The following is a 23,486-nucleotide window of genomic DNA, read 5'->3' as shown; positions in this document are numbered from 1 at the left end:
CACATGTGTGTCTGTTGTTGATGATGAGTTGTATGGAAAATACTGACAGATAGACACCTCCTCACTGACTTGTCATGTTCTCTGAGCTGGTGGCTTCTGTCTCACCTGACAGCACAGTGGCTGGACCAAGGATGTCTTATATTAAAAGCCTAAATTTATTTCTGTAGCCTGAGGAAAATGTTCTGTATTTGGGGCTGCTACAACGCATGTTCTTGATGGATTGTGTACACAGTGAGATTTGTGGGCCAGGGGTTGCACACGCATACACCTCTCACCAAGTAATAAATGGCTCTTTGAGATGCCTTCCTTTTCTCATAGGCCTAGTGTTATTTTATCCTGAGGCCTATCAAGAAATACCATAACTGTGCCATTATCCTCTGAGATGAGTCTTTCTAGACATTCTACAGATTTAGTCAGAATCTCCTACATCTTGTAGGAGATCCTACCCTATGCCAGAGCATACTGACACTGGGACTCATTATGACATTTGGTAGAGTCTTGCACTCCCTTAGATATCTCCTTCAGTCCTTCAGCCTGCAGAGCCAGGGACCACAGCACAATTACCCCAGGTAAGATGACTTCCAGTTTTGGAGATCAGTTATCTTCAGAAGTTTTTCTTGGTATCTACTAGTCATAAGATATAGCTTAGCCAACTACGTTCTATAAAGGGTTGCAGTTGTATAGCAGCATGAGCTCTTGGGGCTTTTTTTGTCTGGTTGGGGTTGGCAGAGCCCTCAGTGGTCCTTGGTGGCAGTTAGGTCACAATGGATATGGAGGAACCTGGGTGAGAAGGTGAGCTTTTTTGGGAACACATCTGCCACCGTTGCTGACTGCACAATGTACAGTTTGCAGTTGTTTCCATCTATTCAGTAATATCTGCCACTTGAGAATATCTGCTATCGATCTTTAGTGCTCCCTGAAAACAGAAGTGACTTGCAGGCTGTCATTAATTTTGGATCCTGAGAATACTGCGCCAACCTCTCCCGCTTCCAAATGCTCAACAGTCATTCTCTTTAAATTGTGCCTGAACTAGGAATTCGAAAGATGATATAACAATATGTTAAATGTCTCCAATCATCTCTGTAAATATGTCTAGACTGTGGTCTCCAGTGGAGTGGAAAGACACTTGAGATTGCTAAAAATGTATTAGCTCAGGTGCTTCACATATCTGGAGCAATCCAACTGTGGCACCAGAGCTCAGTCGGTGTCTTGAGATGTGCTCATTTTCAGGATGTTGTGTTTTACTGCTTTTCATTCGAATGAACCCATTTAAAATTAGGTTGGGTACCTCTGTGCTCTGCTGCATTTTGAAGTGCACGCCGACCTGCAGAGCACAGCTGACTGTGACCCACTGAGAGTAACTGTCAGCATTCCCTGAAATGGCTGTAGTCTCAAAAACATGTCAGGATTCAGCTTTTTTTTTTTTTTTTTTTAGTCTTCAAAAACTTAATCAGCAAAGTTTACCTGCAGAGAAGATGCGGTCCTCTTGAGAAATAGTCATGGGGTTCAGTAGAAAGGACTGTCATATTTTGACTGCTTTAAGCCCTGGTTATTAGAAAAAGTTGGTTGGTTTTTTTTTTTTTTTCCATTATCTTGCCGTTAGCACAGAGCAGTGGGATGACCCATGTTCCCCTTCTGCTACCTGTCCCTCCACATCTCTTTCTCCCATCCAGGTGGGAGGTGGGAAGAAAGAAGGACCCTCACATGACACATGTTTGTGATGCTGTAGGAGGTCCTGCTCTGCAGTGACCCCAGCTACAGGAGGGAAGGTGCAGGAGCAGCTCTGCGGCACAGTAGCTCACTTGCAATGCACTGGGATATCATGCCCCTTTCTATACTTCACTCCCCTCTTTTTTTCTGATCCCCTTGCCCTGTGGGGCTATGGCCATCACCAATTTCAGACCCCACAACAGGGTGTCAGCTGCATTTTGTCATTCAGTGTAGTACATCAATGCCCCATGGGCCTGTGCTGCCTCCAGACAGGCCATGGTACAGCCACGCCAGACTGCTGGGCCACCTCTCTCAGGCTGGTGTTTGTTCAGAGATGAGACATATTTGTGATGCCACCACATTACTGTTTCAAGGGATCCTGCGAAGAGATGCCTTAGAAGTGCAGCAAAGATCTTGGCTAGCAAAAAGACAATATTTATTATACTTAAAGCCACTCTATGTGGCTCTCCTCTGCTTCCCATTTAAAATGTCCCTTCCAGGCATCTTCCCCTTACCGGTCTGGATGCAGGGTACATACATGGAGGCAAGGAGCATTGCACTGGGGGCTGGCAGACAGAGAGCCTCCCTCAGTGACATCCAGACCTCAGAATCACTCCATTACTTCTTGACAGTTGGGAATGAGTTTAACTAATTTCGTATCGTTCATTTTTAATTATCACAGATCTCACTCATGAGTCTGGTAGCAGGAAGGGAATTTAGCTGATAAGGGTCACAGCCGTAAGGGCAGTTGCTTGGCTTTTCAAAAGGAAAATATTTATGACAGTCAGTGGGGACAGTTTTCTTTCAGGGCTAAGCCCTTGCCTGCACCCTGCTGTGGCTGGTACCTCTGAAAACCCTTTGCTTTGGTGTGGAGGCTGTATGCAGTGTCTAATGGGGACCTTCTGGGGCCTGGCAGCAGGAGCAGGACTTGGTGCTGTGCTCCCACTGACATTACTCTGCAGTCTGTTTCGGTGGCTGCAGTCAGGCTTTTCTGCCAGCCTGACCCTATGCTGCATGTTTTACACTCAAATTAAAAGTCTGAATTTGGAGCCTTCCTTCCTTCCATGTCTCCTTCCTCTCCTTTTTTTCTCCCTTCACTCAAGTACAACCCAAATATCTGGTTCAGAGCATGCCCTTGCTGTGCCCAGGTGCACTGATATGCTCCTCTCAGCAGTTTGTCACCAAAAAGGGCTTAACAAGTTCACATTTTGACCTCAAATAATTTTCCAATATTATCTCTTATTCCACAGAATATGAGTTATTTTTTGCCATCTTAAATAAGTTGCACCTTATCTCATAAATATCTGTTAATTTTAGTGGTGCTATGCGCATAATAAAGAAACTATAGTGAGAATAACAGAGCAGTTTCAAAAAGTGTTGTATTTGCCGTTGTTCAAGGGGAAGAAGTGCTGGTAGAGTCACTGTTATAATCAGCATCCTGAAACGAAGAAATTAGCTCAACAGTCAGAATCCAAGATAACTGTTCAGCAGGAATTCTTTATTAGCAGCACTGGGGTTGCCCTGGGGATTCTCCACCATAAGGGCTCCCAAGAACTAGCAAGGGACATCAGTTTACATACACACAAATCATACATATTCATTAGATTACCTGGAAAGGGGTGTCTTGTGATAATGAGTTCCCGGAATTCATTTACATAGTCCAAGCATGCGTAGTAAAAATAGAGTGAGGGTCTTCTGGGATCGAGGGAAGTAGTAGGTGGTCTTCTTCACCATGTCCGCTCTTTCCAGAGCATGGCTGTGAGGTAAAGCCCAGGTGTCTTCTTCCTAAATCGGCAAGATCATCCTCCCTAGATTGTACCTCTGTGTCCTTTTGTTCAAGTTCCCCCTTTTCTTAGTTTATCCAAGTGCCCACTGAAGGCTGATATCAGTGAGTTATATATGAAGTGTTCTATTTTTGTCTAGACAGACAAAGAGGCCTGGGGAAAACAGTTGAGGAGTCCTTGGGAAACAAGCAAAAAAACTTTCATGTATCACAGTTTAGTCTTGATCAGAAGTTCATTGGTTTGAGCCCTTTCAATCCAAATTCCAGTTATGATCATCAAGATTTCTTAAGAAAGGAGGCACAAAAATTGATAACATGGAAGAACTTGATCATGTATGGTGCTGTGGAGTTATTAATGGCTCTGCTTAGCCAACTCCACCTTTACCTGGTGCCACTAAGGCAGGAGGAACTTCTTTGAAATCAGAAATGTGCTTCAGTTTTGAGGTGAGGTGTGTGAGCCAGAGTGTCAGCACGTGAAAAGGTCCACCGACTTCAGAAAATACAACGGACTTTACTGGGGCCCGAGAGCAAAATTTGTCCTGATTTATTGCTACTGAGCTGTGTTTGTTGTTTATTCTAACCCATGTAATCTGCTCCTAGGATACCACAGGAGGAAATATGGATCTTCCTAGTAATTACAGTGTACTTCCGACACAATTAGGGCAAATGACCTTTTTAAGGCTTGTAGGTTTTATAACACTTTAAGGCAATTTAAGTGATCTACAGGAGTTTTAACATTCTGCTTTCCTAACGGAAAACTTAAATAGAAGGGTTTGAATTTGATGTTCTCTCTGTCTCTGGTAAGATTGGATATCCCAAGCAGGTTAGAAGTAGGTCTGCTCCTAACTCCCTTGAAGTAGGTGGGCATCTACTACATACACATCTGTGTAGATGGATAATATAATATAAATGTTATATGTCTGTCAAAACCTGTGTGCTTGTGTTACAGCTTTCTGTCAACTAGATATGTATTCAGGCAAATTCCATGTAGTCTTTGTGCTGAAGAATTGGTTCTTCTGAAGTTTTAAATGACAATGATAAGTTTTAGTATTTTCTTTAATGTTTACATTATTGCAAATGTGGATGTGAACATACGTACAAATACTCCCATGAGAACGGTGCTATTTATTACCCAGTCATATTAATTTATGTTATCTCAAGATAGTTTCTTCTGTAATCAAAAGATTTTTGATTCTGTGTATGAGCAATACACTGTCTTTGAAGAAAATGTCCTATTGTTGGCTTTTTGAAGCAGATTCTTCTAGGTAAATAGTTAAAAAAGCAGAAGAGTTACAGCCTCTTGAAGCAAACATGTGAATCCTAACAAATCCTTCGGGAGACTTTTTTCCTTTTTTTACTTGACATTCATTGAGGATTATTTTGTGGTCTCATTAATGGGTTTTGAAATGATTGGGATTTCATTGTTTCAGCTGAAGAGAGGAAATATGGTGACATCAGCCTAGCTCTGAGGCATGTATCCATTTCCACTTTTTCTCACGGCTTGAAAGCACTGGATCTTATCTTCATTAACCTTGATGTACTAATATTTTTTTCATTGTCAGTGTCATTCAGACATTGCTTCTTTGGGTATTCACCTTGGAAGAAACAATGAGGTCAAGTTATTAATGGCTGCTGGTGTTTAACCATGACATATGAACACAGATATATAAGATGACAGATTCTGTTGGGTATCCTGAGATGTAGGAAAGTACTATTTTGAGACAATGTTCAAAAAATGTATTTAGAAGATCTCCCTTTCATTCCTCCAACCTTGAGATTGCTCACTCGAATGGTATATGTTGATCTCCTCCCTCATTTTGACTAACACCTTCCCTTCTCCCTTCTCTTTCGAACAGTTACGTGGCTCCCATGAAGCTGCCTGTCAACATATAAGAGTCATATTTGAAAGGTTACTCTCTCATACTAAAGTACCAAAAAAATGGATTCTTAGTGGGCATGGATTCCAGCAAAACTGAGAATTTCTTGACACACTATACATTTGGCCCTTGGCCTGTCATGTATTATGTAGCAATTAAGGATGTCTGACAGAGAAAAACGTTCAACTTTGTCTCTGGAGCCATTTCTGACATGAACAGCAAGATGTGCAAGAATTAGAGTTCAAAGTCATGATCTTTATAGGGGTACTTTTGTGCGTATGACCTGCAGGACTGGACAACCCAATTTTACCTGAGTCTCTTTTGTATCCCTAGGAAAATTTTTCTTTTCTGAAAGGGAAAGGAAAGGCTTTCCCACTAGAGCACACTGGGAAGATGACCAGCACACAGCAGCGGAGGCTGCTCTGAGGAGCACTGAAGCTGAGGACTTAATGCAAGGCTGTCATGCAGCAAAGATGTTTAGCCAGCAGTGGTGTGCATGGCAGTTTGAGAGTTGCTGCTAAAATGCTGTGATTTAGCAAAGCACTCAAGCAGATATTTATTCCTCTTGCTCTCAGAGCATCCCTGCTAATGCGTTTTCCTAACTCAAGTCAGGTAGGTGAGTCCTACTGATGACATTAAGTTTCTCACCTGGACGGAGGCTAGAGGCTACATTTAATCATGGCATTTCCATCTGAATATTTTCCTCATGTGTACTGTTACCCTGAGAGATATTGCAGTTTTACAGATAATTTTTCTGGATGTTTTCTTCTGTGTATGAGTAATACACTGTCTTTGAAGAAAATGTCCCATTGTTGGCTTTTTGAAGCAAATTCTTCTAGGTAAATAGTTAAAAAAGCAGAAGAGTTTGCACTGAAATCACAGGGTTTAATTCCTGTAGAAGAGTGATCAGGAACGGCATGCTGATGTCTGTATTGAGGCTTCCAAGAGAAAGGTTGGCCTTAGTGTCTTTTGATGCTTTCTTCACCATATTTGTGTACACAGTGTAATTAAATAAGTTAAACACAGCTTCCTCTGAGTCACTGATTTCTTTTTCAACAGACCTTGAGATTTGTTATGGCTCGGTAGAGGGATGAGAGGCAAGCACTGTGTGAGTGCAGAGGACATCTTAAATGGCACTGGAAGCCATTTATGCCAACCACTTCTGTTGATGAGCAATCAAATAACCCTGATGGAGTCAGTGGGACTTGGAGAGCTACTCACTCACCTCCAGATATAGATATGTTTCCTGCCATCTCCAGTGTTGAGTCACTAGGATGGTTGTTGTAACCCTGGCAGCAAATGTGTTTGCTAACCTCTTTGTTATGACTGCCTTCCTCCACATTATGCCACACTTTCATGTATTTATTCCTATTCCAAACCCACACCTTTCGGTGTCCAAATGATGAAATAAAAGTGATAATAAAACTGTGTTATTTGCCAGGCCAGCTGGGGAAAATTATAGAATCATAGAATGGTTTGGGTTGGAAGAGACATAAAGACCATCCAGTTCCAAGCCCCCTGCCATGGGCAGGGACACCTTCCACTAGCCCAGGTTGCTCACAGCCCCGTCCAGCCTGGCCTTGAACACTGCCAGGGAGGGGGCAGCCACAGCTGCTCTGGGAAACCTGTGCCAGTGTCTCACCACCCTCACAGCAAAGGACTTCTTCCTAATCTCTAATCTAAATCTACCCTCTCTCAGTTTAAAACTGTTAACCCTCAATACAGTCCTTTATAAAGACTCCCTCCCCATCTTTCCTGTAGCCCCTTTAAGTACTGGAAGGCTGCTATAAGGTCTCCCCAGAGCCTTCTTTTCTCTAGGTGAAACTCTCTCAGCCTGTCCTCACAGGGGGGTGCTCCAGCCCCTGATCACCCTTGTGGCCTCCTCTGGCCCCACTCCAACAGGTCCATGTCCTTCTTATGCTGGGGATCCCAGAGCTGGACACAGCGCTGCAGGGGGGTCTCACCAGAGTGGAGTAGAGGGGCAGAGTCACCTCCCTCGCCCTGCTGGCCACACTTCTCTTGATGCAGCCCAGGATACAGTTGGCTTTCTGGGCTGCAAACACACATCGCTGGCTCACAGTCACTTTTTCATGCACCAGTATCCTCAAGTCCTTCTCTGCAGGGCTGCTCTCAATCCACTCACAGCTCAGCCTCTATCTTTATTTGGGATTGCCCTGACCCAGGTGCACTTGGCCTTGTTGAACTTCATGAGGTTTGCACTGGCTCACGTCTCAGGCCAGTCAAGGTCCCTCTGGATGGCACATCCCTTCCCTCTAGAATGTTGACCGCACCACACATCTTGGTGTCCTCTTCAGACTCGCTGAGGATGCACTCGATCCCATTGTCTCAATCCCACTGTCCATGTCACCAACAAAGATGTTAAACAGTGCTGGTCCCAGTACTGACCCCTGAGGAATGCCAGTTGTCACTGGTTTCTACTTGGACATCAAGGTGTTGAACAAAACTCTGAGTGTGTCCATTCCACCAATTCCTTATCCACTGAGGGGTCCATTCATTGAATCCATGTCTCTCCAATTTAAAGACAAGGATGTCGTGAGGGAAAAAAATGGTACTGTTCCTGTCAAAGAGGTGAACTCGAAAAAGCATTGCTCTATTTTATAATTTCTTGGGTAAAAGGAAAAAATATTTACTCTTAAAAGGAAGGGTCTCTTCCACAGAAGGTGCTCTTCCTGAAGTTACATCAGCTTTCAGTGTGATCACATTTCAAGCCTAAACATCCTTGACAGACTTTTTTTCTTAAATTAGGATTCTGTCTAGTTCCTGGTAACACATTGAGATATAATGACTGAAGAAAACGAGCATCAATTATTCATGGTCTATTGGAGAAGCCTCATATAAATTATTCACAGAAGACATTCTGAAGCTGGCTGAGATTATAGGAAACATTAATAATGAAGCAATGATTTCCTCTTGTCCTTTGGCTTGCTATTTTTCTCCTCATCCTGTATTTTTGTTGGTCCTTGGTTCCATGTTGTGTGGACCCTGATGTCCCAGGGTATCACAGAACAGATGCTTCTGTGTACTTGTCCTTGCCCACATCTTCCCCTCCAGGTCTATGGCATGTGTCTGCTGAAACCAGCAGCTGTTCAGAGGGACAACTGCGTGACGCTGCCAAACTCATATTTCCTTTCGAGCTACAGTTTTCACCTCTGTCCATGGGAGGCTGAGATAATTCAGCCCAGACTCTGCCTGCAGGAGATAGTAGGATCTCACTCAAATCCCAGGCAGTGGGGTTTTGGATGAATAAAATACGAATGGAGGGGGAAGAGATGGAAAGCCAGTGTTTGAGATTATTTTTCCTCTGTATTTTCACTGGTTTGGGTAGAATTACTCCATTGCATGTTGTTATAATCTGTCAAAATCCAGTCCTGTGTCTTTTTAAAAATTGTAATGTATTGAGAGTTGGGGGGACACAGAAGGATACACATGAATGTGCACATGCTTAGTGGCAACAGAATAAAGAGAAGAGCTGAAATAGTTTTAGGTATCATAAGTAAGAAAAGTCTGGAGGAAAATGTCTGCTGAGAAGAGTAATAGAGGTAGAAGTAGTGGGTCCAAGTGGTGTGGGGTGTGAAGCCAGCCAAGGGAAGGTGTAAAACTAAGTGGCCAGGGTGACATAAAGGAGGAAAGCAATATATTATAGGTCTGGTGTTGGAGGATGCAGGGCATTGAGGCAGCTTTGATTAATTTTTTAGTGAAATCGCAAATATTCTGATCCCTCTCACAGTGTGTCAATATCTGGGAGATACTCGAGAAAACACTCCAGAGAAAAGTTTCAGACCTCAGAAGAAGTTGCGTGGTCATATACATGTGAGGATCTACTCTGTTAGTCCAGGTGTGTTCATGATAAGCCTGTCCTGATCCCCAGCATCAGAAAGTTAAGCAACATGGGATTGTTAGGGTCAGTTACTAGAAGAGAAACATGCCAACTAACATTGATCCTCGTCCACCAAAATCCCTGGGAGGGCCACAGCTGTACTAAAAGGCAGAACGTGACCCTGGTGCCTTGCAGTCAAAGGGCAAATGAGGTAAGCTTGTTTATGGTCTGTTTTGCCCTCTGGGGAGCCATTTTGATGCCTGCAAAGTGATTGTAAAGTGCTATCAGATCGGCAAAGTAAACTATTGCAAGCACCCCTTGGAAGTGGTTACACAGTGGTCAGAGCTCCTGCTTCAGGATGCTCCACTTCTGTGGTGTGTCCCAGGAGGGAGGTACCATCACTCTTGACTCACAGAGTTTAAGAGGAGGGGGATTAATTAGATTGGCTAGTTTGATCTCACAGGCCATTAAAATGCATTCAGTTAGGCTGATGCTGAGGCTGATAATTTGTATTTGGCGTGAGTTTTTCTTCCATATGGTGTCCGGATATGGTACGAAGGACTTGAGAGACAAAGGGTCCATCGCATGCCATGACAGATTGTTGCAGCAGTCAGTCATTCTTCCCATTAAAAATGTGTGCGTTATTTCCAGTTAGAGTTTGTCTGGGTTCAGCTTCCAGAAGGTAGTTCTTCTTTTGCAGTTCTCTGCTTGATTACAGAGTCCAGTGGGATCCTGTGTTTTCTCCCCTTGGAGATGCTTATATATTAATCAAGTGGTGTCTCAGTCTTCTTTTGATAAAATAAATAGACTAAGCACTTCATATCGCTCACTGCAAGACACTACCCCTAATTTTAACAGCATTTAAAGTCCTTTCGTTTTGCACTGACCTCTTAAAAATGCCAAATGACAACTATATTCAGTATTAGAATGATCTTCTTGCCTGTAATACACATCCTACACTTCTCTACCTCCACCTCTAAATACATGCAGAGATCTCACTAGTGACTTTTTGCACGTCTTGACAGTGGAAGCTCTTGATGAATGGTGAGTCCACTCTGACCCTCGGGCGTGCTGCTCTCTGGGATACATTTCAGCCTTCTGAAGGCAGGGCCAGCACTCGGTGCCTTCGTGGCTTGTCTGTACCTTTGACTCTGTCAAAGCACAATGACTTCGGGTGGGCTCAAGCTTGACAACAGTCTCTCACCCACCAATTTTAATATTGTTCCCTTTCTGTTAGCCTGCAGATTGTTGATAAAAATGTGGACAGTCATCAGACTCAGTCCTGGGGCAGGCAGAGCTGCCCCCTCCCTCACTGCTCAGTGATGGTTTCCTACCGACAGTCCTGTCTGAGATCTGTTATTCAGGCAGTTCTTAATCCATTTAAAATGTGCCTTACTGGTATTGTGTGGTACTACCGTCTTCATCAGAATGACATGCAAAACTAAGTTAACCGTATTAGAAACCCTAAGTCTATTACACCCACTCAGTCATCTTTATCAAGTGACTTGTAATCCTTTTAAAAAATGAAATGAGATCTCTTTGACAAGACTTATACAATGGGTATTAGTACTATAGCACTTGTTAATTATTTATGAAGTGAATCCAGTTTCAGCTTTATTTTTTTCAAGAAAGCTACAGCCACAGTCCACCAATAATTGTATCAGCTTCACTGGAACTACTGAAGGCATCAGTGTATCCAGTACCACAGTATGTTGTGCTGTTCCTAACTGCCTCTGAAAATGTTCTCCCAGTTTTAAAAATGCCCATGATGGGGCAAGTCATGAAAACTTCTAATGCATTTCACAGTTTTTTTTAACAGAAAGAAATAAGTTCAAATTCAGTCTTCACAATGTGTGTTGCTCTGTGTAAGTTGGTGTGTAGCACCTAAACGGATATTTCAAAGGTGTCATAGGGAAGTTTGCAGTCAGAGAGGGAGGGGGAATACTGATGTCTAAACAGGATCAATAATGTCGATTCTGGAATAGATTTTCAGAATTGCCTACGTGATTTAGCAGCCTTAGTTCAGTTTTCTGAAACAGGGTAGACGTGTAAGAAGTTATTCAATAGAGATGCTTTCTCCAAAAATTAAGTATCGAATGTTTAAACAAATGGGCTCTGGGGTATAAGCTACGTCTTAGTGAGTTGGAGCAGCCACAAGCAAAGTGAAGTGCCAGTGCCCTGGGACAGATCATCTGTCTGTGCCCTGTCCCCCTACAAGTGCCTCCTGTCCCATCGTGGGGGACATCTGCTCTGCAGGGTCCCTCTGGGCATGGCCCCAACCTGCCCATCTCCAGCTGGGACCGGCTCCTGAATTGATGCTGCTTAGATTAAAGAAGGTTTGGCCTGACTTTTGGTCTCCCCCCTTGCTGGAGGAGCAAATTGTGCCACACTAGGAGAGGAGACCATCTCCATGTTCGTCATACGCTGTGTTTCCTCCCCAGCCCCCTCCAGCTGCTCCCAACCGCCTGGAATGAGACCAAACGATGCATCTGTTCCAATGTCAAAAGTGGTTCATGTTGCCATTAGCCACATTCAGCCCCAAATTGAACCTGGCAAGCATCTGGAATGCTCAGAGCTAGTTTGCTTGCAGGCGTATGTGTTTTGACGGGAAATGCTGCTGCTTTTGAAATAAGATTCTTAGAAATGAAGGTAATTCCCCACCTAAATAAGAAAAAGGCTCATCTGTCTCCTGGAAGGTGGGCGATGGATGGAGGTGTTCTGTATGGCAGCCTGCCTGATCTCTTTTACCTTTTTTTAACCTGAAATGATCAGGCTGCAAGGAGTTAAAAGATATTAGTTCAGTTAAAGCAATAATCTCTGCTCAACCTCACTGCAATCAAAGAGGAGGCTCTGCTGCCTTCTGCGTCTTCATTATGGCAGCGAATCGCTCACGGTTACTGACTCCTTATTTCAAATTCACAAATCTGGAACATGTGGTTAAGCAGCTCTCTCCATTTCTTGCTATTTAATGTTCTTAAAAAAAGTGTTGAAACTGTTAAAGCATTCGAATATGTCAGAGAGAGCTCGCTTTGTTACTTCCCCTCCTGATGGCTTCTCTTTGCACCCTTCAAAAGAAAGAAATGAAGTAGGATTTATTAATAATGCTAAAACAGTGAGTCAGAACACCTGTATGAATTTCAGGTGAAAAGCTGTACAAGGTGTGGTCTCGGTTCAGACACGGTGGGAATTGCTCGCTACTTTTCTCCAGGTCTCTGAAGAAAGCTGTTTCTGACCCCAGCTGCAGGACTTGAGCTGAGGTCGCAGAGGTAGTCAGGTGGGATGTTAGCTGTACTGCTGTGTCACGTGCCACTGCCTACAGAAAACTACTTGCCTCCACTGAGGGTAGATTTTTTGCCTGTCTATCAGTATTTTACAGAAATCCATTGTGGCAGGATTTCCTTGTATATACCCACCCCAAAACCCATCCCTGCTAGGCTTTCCTTCTTGGTCCATCACCAGTGAGCGATGAGATTAGAAAAACAGGTTTCTTGACTTGAGGTCCACTGGTTCAAATTCAGAATATGCTGATATGACCAAGAGGGAAAAATGACCCTTTACCAGATTCTTCCATCAAAACAGACCTTTTTGTCTGCATTTCAGTGCTGCCCGTCAAGGACAAGTACAGAAAGAAACGCTGCAGGATCCAGCACAGAAATGGGAACCTGAACTGCAGTTGGATTCAGATGGAAATTGGTGTTACACAGCCATGTCTTTATCAAAGTACTCACAGTCAAACAAGTTTTTCTGCAATTAGATAAACATCAGCACATCTATAAAACTACATATGCTGGGACTTCAACTGGCATCAGTTGTTTTGGGCCAGTTTCACCACTTTGGTTATCAGTCTGGTCTTGTCCTGCAATTTCTCAGACTATTGAGTTATGTCTCTCGAAGTGAGTGTATGAAATACCTGTCATTGCACAACATGTCATGCATGAAACAGTAAAAAAATCCCACCATTTCTTGGAATTGTGTGCATTGCTCTGAATCCTGCTTTGGCCAGACTGACACAGTTAAGTTTAAAAATCGAGCAACGTAGAAAATATCATGTTCTGCAGAAAGTGCTCATTTGTTTTTCATCCAGGATGTTCAGTTTCAGAGAGGACATGGTGCAGCATGGAGCTGGGGGAAAGTGGGATGGACTGCCACTGAAATGAGCATCTGGACAGGAGTTAATGATTCCTGGCACAGACATGGGGCTCTGTGGTCATATACAAGTTCAGCTGCTGTCTGCATTTCCTCTATCTGATGGGAATATTCTTTCCTTAGCAGATAGAGATGTGATCAGACTGGAACAAGGGACATATAACTACTTGGAGTAAGCCATTTTGGAGACATCGGTGTAAAAAGCACTTTGTGAACATTCCTTCAAATTATACTTCCCCTAGTTACATATGTTTTAAGTACAGTCTTTGCTGTGCTGGCGACCAGTGTTTATTCTCTCAACATGCTAATATCATACCCATCAAAGATCCTCATTTACAAGACACAAGCCCACTAGTGATCTTTTCCAAGACCACCTGGTCTGTCAGGCAAGATGTTCAAGGCTTTGTAGGCAGCCCATGTGAGGAAAAATGTGGAGAGAGCCTTGAATTAGTTCTTCAACTCTCAGCTAAGGTTTGTAGTGTTATATTACAGTCAGCATGCTGCTGTGCACTCTTCTTACCTACCATATGGGTGGGTGATACAAGTCTACTCTGGCTCTCAGGTGCTGGTGATTTTAATTGAGTTCAAGGTGTAACGGGTGAGCAAAGGTGAGGAGTACTGTATTACAAGTTCTCATTTTTCAAATTGCTTTTGGACACAGTCTGTGGGTAGAGATTTCATTTCTAAATCTTGTTTTGCCAACGGAGACAAGCTGCAAATCAGGAACTGTCATCTGAGATTTGGTTTCAGTGCTGACATGTTGGTAAAAGCAGGCACTGGTGAACATCTCAATTTTGCAACCAATGTTGGTACTTCAGCTGTTGTGTTCCTGGGGCTGGGACATTCTTGTTTGGTTCCCTTTAGTGACTGTTCACTCTTAGTTAATTAAGTGGGAAAAACCCAAAGAAAATTAGTTGGGATTAATTTCTCCATTCATATGTTGGAAACAATTGTCTCCCCAGCTTTCTCCTGTGCCTCTGGTGAGTACCTAGAGATGAAGAACCAGGTGTGCAGCAAATGTGCAGAGGGGACGTACTCTCTGGGCAGCGGGATCAAGTTTGACGAGTGGGATGAGCTGCCAGCAGGATTCTCCAACGTGGCAACTTTCATGGACACGGCAGTTGGCTCGGCAGAGAATAAAGCCGACAGCTGCAACAAGTAAGAATTTCTGTTTGCATCTGGCTTATGCAGCCATGGGTGAACCTGAGACAGAAGCACAATGCCAGCTTAATGACTTACCTAAGCTCTCCAGAGGGTAACCAGACCTACTAATGGCAAAGAAGCGTGGCTGGGAAGTGAAGTTTGTAGCCATCTCTTTGGTGTCATTTTGGTCTTCTCAGGCTCATCAGCAGCTTGTTGGTCTAAGAACCCCATGGAGCTGCTCTTAGTTGTAGCTGGAAAGCTCCAGTCATGGTAGAGTAAAAGAGGCCCAAAGGTGCTTTCACAGCCTATTTAGAGACCCATGGTCATTGCAGAGGGCTGTTTCTCAGTATAATTGAAAGCATACTGAACCTATAGAGAATAAACCTTTCCTGTGTAGGCTGCGTCCTAAATTTCTACCACTGAATCCCTTCCCATGCATGGTTTTAATGAAAAGTATTGTATTCACATGAAAAATAAATGGAAATCCAGTAATAAAGTTATAAATTCACTGCGGTCAGCTATTGTGGGATTCTGGTTCTTAAGTAACATGTTTTTGCATAGTCGTGTAAGAAAAATCTGTGTCTGTGATCTCAGCTGAGGCTTGTTTTGTTTATGTTCATTAGCTCTTCGTGGACTCCTCGAGGGAATTACATAGAGTCGAACAGGGATGATTGTACAGTTTCTCTCATCTACGCTGTGCACCTGAAGAAATCTGGTTCTGTCTTCTTCGAATACCAGTATATTGACAACAACATCTTCTTTGAATTTTTTGTAAGTCCTTTCATATGGTGACTCCAACCTTATATTGTAAGAATTCAATCCAGATAAAGATCATTAGAAACAGCTTTTTCCTCCCTTTACATCCCCTATATGTCCATATCTTGTTATTGCTGAATAAGATTTAAAAAAAAATCTTCTTTTTCTGCCACTTATGCTGCCTTTTGGCATTTATTCAGCTTCAAAACTCAGGCTAAACTGATCCTATCTACCATGCACTGGGATTTTTCCATTAGGGGTCATGACTGCCTGTTATGAGACAGCTATTGGTGGTAGATGCTTCAGTTTAGGGGTGTTTGACTTGAGATGCTTTGAAAGGACGTTTCAAAAGACTTCTTCCAAGGTAGGCATCTAGAACCTGAGGTGCTCTAAGGAATTAGCATGTGGAAACCTTAGATCTGGTAGGAATTAGGCTCTGAGGACATGTCTGGACTGCCAAGTGGAGGGACTGGGGATCATTAGCTCTGAAATGGGAGCAGTCTGGCTGGGCTTGCACCATGCTGTACCCAGATTACTAAACCAATCTGATCAGCAGTGACCAGAATGGGAAAGGCAACCCTGCTCTGCCCATGTAGATGGACTGATTGGGGTCCAGGGAGCCAGAGGGTTCCCAGCACCAGGCTCTGAAATGTGGTGTAGGTGCCCCACGTCACTGAGATGCTTTGGAAGGTTCCACCAACACCTGCATCGCTTTCCTTGGCCTGTTGTATCTGCCACTTGGGACAGAAAAAAACATAATGAGGGGGAAACTCAGAGCAGGAGATGACTGGAAATTTTTGGTCTCCTCTGTTACTGCCTCTGTATCAGTCTGTGGAGCTCTGGTTTTCATCCCAAACACACAGCTCATGGTATATCACAGGAGTGAGAAGCCTTAGCTAGTGTTGGTTAATGTTTCTTGAAGCTTAGACAAAAGTGCAAAGTATCCTTTATCCTTAGTAGAGGTGGGAAAGGAAGACAAAACCTGTTGGGGGCACCCTCTTGCCGCTACATCAGTGAAATAGATTACTATTGCACTTGGATAACAGACAGTGCAGGCAATATTATTTAGACATTTCAGGTTTCTATTAGACTATTATATCTCCTTCATGGGGAGAAAGCAGCAAATATGCTTTCTGGTGTCAGATGAATGTACCAGGATTATGAATCCTAGCTCCAGTTGCTTGACTGACGGACTGTTCTGTACCTGCAATGGAGCAAATACATAGTTTCTCTGAGCACTGACTTTGAAAATGGCTTTTTTGATCATTACTTTTGTCCCACTCTTTCCTCACCTTAAATTTATCATTCCCTGTTCAAGAAGCAGTGAGAGGTGCAGTCCTTTACAGAAATGCCCATGTAAATAATTCCTAGTCAGCTTCCGTATTTCAGGGAAACCATATTTAACACTTGTCTAAAAGTTTGACTTTGTTTCTCCATCATGTCTTTGTGCTTATATTTATTTAATGATGACACTAGCTCTGGAAGTGCCATTTCAGTGGCAGCAGCTTGCAGGTTGCTGGGTAATGGTGAAGTTTTGGGGCTCTCCAGGTGCATGTGGCTTCACTGCCAGTTTGAGGATAAGCAAGGAGATGTCCTCAAATGTGGGAAGCAAGCATGGACACTTTTTGTTAGATACTTCGTGCTTCTGCAGCCTGCCTTTCCCAGGATCTTTTTACATATTGAAGCCCTTTACACCTTGTAAGAAGAGACTGTATACTCATCTCCTTTTTGCAGATGGGAACAGAGTCACAAAGATGCTGTAGCTCAGATTGTGCAAGATAATTAGGGATCCACCTTCTACTTAGGTGCTTCTTCTCACCTCTTTTCCTCAGTGCTGTTGATCTAGGTGGGAATTAAGTGCAGATATACTTTGGAGGATGTGGGGTTATGCAATTTATTTCAGACTTGACATGGAGCAACCTTGAGGAGGATGCTTGACCCCAGGTCTTCTGAAAGGGTTGGACTGGCCTTTCTCCCTGGTGGAATAAAAGCTGAGTAGTTGTTGTGCCTCAAAGGGACTTGATACTTCAAAGAAGACGGTTATGAGAAGAAAGAAGTGGACTGCGCTGAGGGCCCGCAGCAACCCCTGCTGCAAGGAAAGGCTGCTGAGCTGTGCTGGACCTGGGCAAGGGACCATCAAGCTCACCCGTCTGCCAGGGCACTCTTTCAGTCTCAAGTTGCCTTTCCTTTGATAATGTTATTCTCATCCCTAGGGAGGTTGGGTGGCAGGGAGACAAAGACATAGCAGATACTGGCTTCAGAGAGAGCAGTTTGTCTTCTAGCTTTGGCCCATACATTCTTACTTCCCCTCTGACTTAGAAGCCTCTGGATTTTAGAGAACTGGGTCTTAGTAGGCTCAGGAGAAGGGGGAGGCAGCCAAGCCAAGATGCTCAGCATATGAGTCTGACCAGATAGTGAGAGGACAAGGATGAGATCTTCTCCTCCTGCTCTTTTTTCTGTCTGTATCAGGGGTATTCACTGGAGGCACTGTTAAGCTGCTAGCAGGTTTTGAAAGTTAGGTGTTTTTTTTTTTTTTTTTCCACAAACAAGGCAGCTGCTGTCAGAAATATCTAGACAAGAGGAATAAAGCTGAATCTTATCAGCAGTCAATATGCTGACAGAGAGATGCATCTGATTGTGGTCACTGATCTTGTGTTTTTATTAACAGATACAAAATGACCAGTGCAAGGAGATGGAGTCCACGGCAGACAAGTGGGTGAAGCTAACAGACAATGGGGAATGGGGCTCTCATTCTGTAAGTATGCAAAAAATTTCTTCATGAAGCTTTTTTCCATTTATGCATGTCTGTGATTTCCTCTGAGCAGACAGCAAACAAGGGCCAGATCCTGTGAATGAATCTGAGGAAGCACAGCTTTCTTAGCACTGAGGGAAAAGCCACCAAGATCTCCAAGGTTCTGATCTCAAAGCAAATGACATAGATGCAAGGCTTTGTATTGATTTTTATGGGCTTTGAATCAAGTGCTTTAGGAGGTTAAATAGATTTATGCATATCTGCACACCACAGTCACTCTGCATGATTCTAATTGAATTCTACAACAGTCTTGAGAACACAAGATCATTCCTTCTTGCTCAGCAGAGTCGTGGGAGCAGTGTGTGTGTGTGGAGGCAGGCAGGACGGGCATGTTATTCTCAAGTGTGTGCACAAGAGCTGGACTGCACCCAGCTTGTGCTCTGTGGTGACTTACCCTGTTGAAAAGCAAGCTGGCAGCACCAGGGTGGCTCCTGCATCACTGATACAATCATGTCCACGTTGGGAGCCGCAGCCATTTGGCTGGCCTGTGGCCCAGCTGGACGAGTTTGCTCAATGCACAGACCACGTGTAGTTCAACTCATCAGCTCATGGTGATGCCTGGCTTCCCCTATAGCATCATACCCTAATTCCCAGAGCCATACCAGCAAAGGCCCAACATAGGTGATACTATGCCAGAAGGAAAGGCTTTTTATGGACATATAGAGCAGTCTGGTCTCTGTTTTGCATGTTCTGCTTATCCTTCTGGAGAAGAAACTGTATTCTCGAGCCAGCTCTGGTTGGCAGTGCCTGTTAGCTCAGGTGCAAGCCCTGCGCGAGTCACATTGAGAGTCAGGAGAAATGGGTAAAGAGGAGCTAAATCCAGGAGCTAAGGCCAGGACATCGACTTGGGTGAGCTGAGAGGTGTAGACAGTGTCTGCATGGGAGATGATGCCATCTGAGCTCATCATCTGGGACATACAAGTCTCCACTGACTACGAAGGTTGCTTGGATGCCTGGCTGAAATGTAGACACACAAGCTAGGTGAGACGCCTATTCTGGTTCTTCTCAAGGCTTTTGTCTGAACTGCAAATTCTGTCGTGGTGGCTTCTCTGAGCCCAGTTTCTGCAGCCTTTGCTTTCAGCATGCTTGTCCAGCTGCACCGAAGCTGATGTTTGGTATCTCTGCATCACACAACGTGATGTTTGGTTCAATATGGTCCCAGCTCTGCTGTTACCTGTGGTATCCCAGCTCTCCTCTGCTCCCCTGGATAGTAGCTGGGAAGTGGGGATAGAATATTTCCGCTTTGCTGAATTTTGGGACTCAATCCTCGGTGAACAAAAGCTGTGGTCCTGCCAGGCCTGTACGGTATTGCTGTAAATCTCATTATCCTGGACCCTTATGCTGGTAGGTTTTATCCCTCTTTTTGTGTGAAAATATAGCACCTTCAGTTCAGTATCACTGTGTTGGCAGTAGGCATGTTGTACTGGGATAGTAGATATTGTACAACTTTGCAGGCCAGGCAGGGTCTTGGTAAACTTTCTGCTTTTAGTGAGTAGAATGATACTGTAGTTACACAGGTGAGTTGAAGGCAGCAGGCACCAATACTGCTGCTGAAAGAAGTGGTCCTGCCTTCCTTCTGCCCCTTATCCCAGCCATGGTGCCAGCACAGGAGTTTGTACAGCCACTTGCTGAACCATACTGTGAAGACAAGTAGGTCAAGACAGTTGGAAGCCAGGTTGTTTTCTGCATCTCATCTGCTGTTCAGGGTCAGAAATGATCAGGAGGGGTGGGACTGCTGCTGGAGACATTCATGGTTTGTGCCTGGCTTACTGATCATGATGCTGTAGTGTTAGATGCTGCCAGAGCTTGATTTTTAAAGCCTATAAATAAAACTCACTTGTGAGCCTAGATTTTTGAACTCTGTGTTGTGTTGGATTTTTTATAAAAGTGCATCTCAAGGCTTTAAGAACAAACTGATCGACTATATCTGAACACAGAGCTAGAGATAAAAGCTCCTGAGTGCCAGGGGTAGCTGGATAAGGCAGGAACAGCTTTTTCCCAGTTCTGCTTACAAGGTCAGAAACAGCTCTTGGTGGTTTTCCATAAATCTGGGGTGTTGAGAAGCTTTTTTATAAAGCACACTTTGGCTCTCCTCAGAGATGTCTCTACAGCATCTGCCTAGCTATCTCCCCATTACTTCTTGACTCATGAAACAGCTTAGGAAAAGCCAGGATTCCTGCTAAGCTGAAAGAAATCTGAGTAATGGAAGTAAAAAATAAATCAGTTTATTGGTGAGGGGATGTATGCTAACTGTCATGCATGTTGTTGCAGGTAACTCTGAAATCAGGTAGCAATATATTATACTGGAGAACAACAGGGATTCTCATGGGGTCCAAAGTAGTAAAACCAGTTCTGGTGAAAAATATCACAATTGAAGGTAAGTGATATTTGCCTTTTAGGTCTTATCTCACTCTGTTGTCACAGTGTTTGCCAAGTGCCATTTCTACGGGTGTGCCTACAGCACCGAGGTGGCTTTTTTTAGCTCCCGTTGTCCCCTGTCTCCTCCTCTGAAGTGTAGAAGCAGAACAGCAAAACTTCACACTGTCAGGGAAAGGCTGAAAAATAATTTAGCTGGTAAATGATGCCATCTACTGGAGAAGATTGGCTTAGCAAATAAAGAGAGAAAAAGGAATAAACAGGTTTTCTTTAATGTAGTACAGAAAGATCATACTTATTGGTAAGCCTCTCAGAAGTGATAAATGGAGATATATATCATAACACTGTCAGTTAAATTGCTATTCAAATAATTTAACTAATCTGGGATTACCCTTTTGGTCCTGTTCTAAGTGTAATCAAACTTGGAGTGTTGTATAAAGTTCTTACATGGGTCAGACTTAAAGACCTAAATTAGGAGTCAGCAAGGCCAAAGTGTCTAAAGTGAGTGGTGGAAGTCTGTGATTCTTAAGCTGTTATGCATGTGGCTTTCTTTCCTCCGTAAGCAGGTAGGCAGTAGTTACAGAGCTTACCTCTCTGTATTTCAGTGCTTTACCTGTAGTTTATCTTACAGGAGTTGCATATACGTCTGAATGCTTCGCATGCAAGCCTGGTACCTTCAGTGACAAGCCAGGTTCATCTGGCTGCCAGGTGTGTCCAAGAAATACTTATTCTGAGAAAGGAGCTAAAGAGTGCACCAAGTGTAAAGAAGAAATGTATTATTCAGGTACATAAACCAAATGGATTAAGCCAAATCAACAGAGTCTGAGTACATAAAGTCATAAGCTGTTGCTGTGTGCAGATGTGAGAATGATTTTATCTGACAGTGAGGTTTAGTCTCCAGCTGATATGAAAAGGGGAAACGAAGATGGGACTTCCCACAAGCTGCAAAGGGCACGTATGTACATAATGGGTGACAGTCTTGGCTAAGGTCATCTATGCTAACATGAAGGAATGGAGAGCTTTATGATCCCGAAGTGAAGTTCTTCTGAAGGACAATAACAGTCATGCTGTGCCCTCTCGTGGTAATTTGTGTTATCGGTTGGCAATGACCTGAATTCACTTCATCACTGACTTCAGACTTGTCATGTTTCAAGGAATCTCCTTGCCAAATGCTCTCCTGACCCGTCCCTGCCTCCTGTGTGGTTGGAAGATGTGGTGACCTAGTTGCAAACCCTAGTTCACAAAGACCTCTGCATTTCCAGCTGTGGTTAGTTGGTGATCATCAGTTAACATGGGCGCAATACATTCTTCATGGACAAAATGCCTTCAGTTTTCTTCCTTGTAGTTGTATTCTAGGAAAGTTTTTAAAGAATCAGTTACCAACCATATCACCTGATATCACAGACTATGGCAGATGCATAGGGACCTGTGCCTGTGCTAGTGATGGGAATGGAAATTTAGCAAAAATATCAGGGGAGAGGAAAAATTGGGCCAGTGTTGCAAGGAAGTTTCTAATGGGTTCAAGTGTTTTCATTCCTTATCAAGTGAGAACATATTCCCATGCTTGGCAAACTACACAAATTACTGCTTGAAGGTGAAGGGGTGGGGTGAGGGTTTGAGTGACCCCTTGATTATACTGAATCAATGAATTTCAGTGTAACAGTACAAGCATAGCTGATATTTTCCCGCTTCAGTTCGGAGGAAGGTTCATGTAGACTCCACTAAGAGCTTGTTTTTCATTCTTGTTTTGTATTTTTCTGCTGACTCAGTTTAATCTCCAGATTTTAAACTTGTTGTGGTTGTTTCCAGGGACCATTTGGTAGTTTAACATCCTGTTCCTCACTCTTTCTTTTTAGATGAGGGATCAAGTGTGTGTATAGAACGTCCTCCATGCACAAACAAAGACTTTTTCCAGATCCATACCCCGTGTGATAAGGAAGGAAAGGTAAGTAGAAGGCATGATATTATTTTTAAGCTCATTGAGTTTACTGTGATCTCTTGATTTGGAAACAATGTAGGGTTTCTAGGAATCTCTTTTCCAATTGCTTTCTCAATTTTACTTACAGCATTGAATCTCTCTGAGGCTTTAGGCGTGTCCTTTAGCTGCCTTCTCTCCAGCATTTATCCATTTGTAAGAATCTGCCTGTCATGGGTCTGCTTAAGGGATCTGTCATTGTGAAATGCTAAGCTCCTTGCACTTGTGATTAGTCTGACTGGGTCACTGGTGCTACCTCCTTGCTCATATAAAACCAGGGTTGGAGCACAGGGTGAAGTACTGTCCCAGAAGAAGCCCTACTGTTTAGCTATTAGCAATCGTTCCTGACATACTTTTGGCTTGTGAAAACTTGCCCTGTCCCAGCAATGCCCAGGTCATGATTGTACCTATTTCAGGTGGGAAGAGTGTTTGGTTGCATAGGTATGATGTGTATCATAGCCCTTAGTTTTAGCATCAAAGAATAGCCTGTGATCTGTTGAAGTAGTGATATATACATAGCCTGGGAATATTCATGTGCAGCAGCAGAGCTTAGGTGCTGGTAATGTGCTTGCCTCATGGGATGCCTAGAAACACCTGAACTCATTCATTGTGAGATCCAATGGGTCTCTCACAGAGGGACCTGCTGGTGGAGCAGCCTGGCTTTGGAGCTCTCATGCTCTTTGTCCTAGCAGTCAGGTGGGGATTTTGGTGGGATTCAGAGAAGAAACTCCTGTTCACTGGGATATAGAGCCCACAGAGGTGCGGACACACGGTCAGGCCTGTTTTGTCTCTTTTCTTCCCTTTCCCATCTCTCTTAGATCTGGATGGGGTTGCAGGTAGTCAAAATCCATAGCACTTGTAAGTTGCTGCCCTAGTATTTGCTGGCACGATGGAGTGTTTTGGTTAGCCAGTTCCAAAATGTAGCTGAGAGTAGGTGTGTTTTAATAATGAAGCAGCAGTGAGTTTAACCCCAGATCTGGCAGGATCTACAATGTGGTCTTGATTCACTGATTGTTGCTCTGTTAACTGCCTGTAATGACTCGAGGAATTAGCAGCAGTGTTCATTGCTA

The 23,486-nt window shown here is 43.6% G+C and overlaps 1 protein-coding gene across 2 annotated transcripts in view; it reads left to right on the top strand.

Annotated features, from left to right (window-relative positions):
- The window catches only part of KIAA1324L (KIAA1324 like), a 50,644-nt gene that overhangs the window by 2,310 nt on the left and 24,848 nt on the right, over positions 1-23,486 (top strand). For both annotated transcript variants that reach the window (XM_026862461.1, XM_026862451.1), the window contains 6 exons: positions 14,317-14,512; positions 15,121-15,268; positions 17,922-18,008; positions 20,337-20,442; positions 21,073-21,225; positions 22,298-22,386. In XM_026862461.1, the coding sequence (XP_026718262.1) occupies positions 14,349-14,512; positions 15,121-15,268; positions 17,922-18,008; positions 20,337-20,442; positions 21,073-21,225; positions 22,298-22,386 (747 nt within the window). In that variant the 5' untranslated portion in view covers positions 14,317-14,348. The remainder of the gene's footprint in view (positions 1-14,316; positions 14,513-15,120; positions 15,269-17,921; positions 18,009-20,336; positions 20,443-21,072; positions 21,226-22,297; positions 22,387-23,486) is intronic.

This window comes from Athene cunicularia (genome assembly GCF_003259725.1).
Source record: "Athene cunicularia isolate RWA chromosome 1 unlocalized genomic scaffold, athCun1 chr1_part2, whole genome shotgun sequence".
Classification (NCBI taxonomy): domain Eukaryota; kingdom Metazoa; phylum Chordata; class Aves; order Strigiformes; family Strigidae; genus Athene; species Athene cunicularia.
Note: the sequence above shows the minus strand (reverse complement) of the source record. Positions and strands in the feature narration are given on the sequence as shown.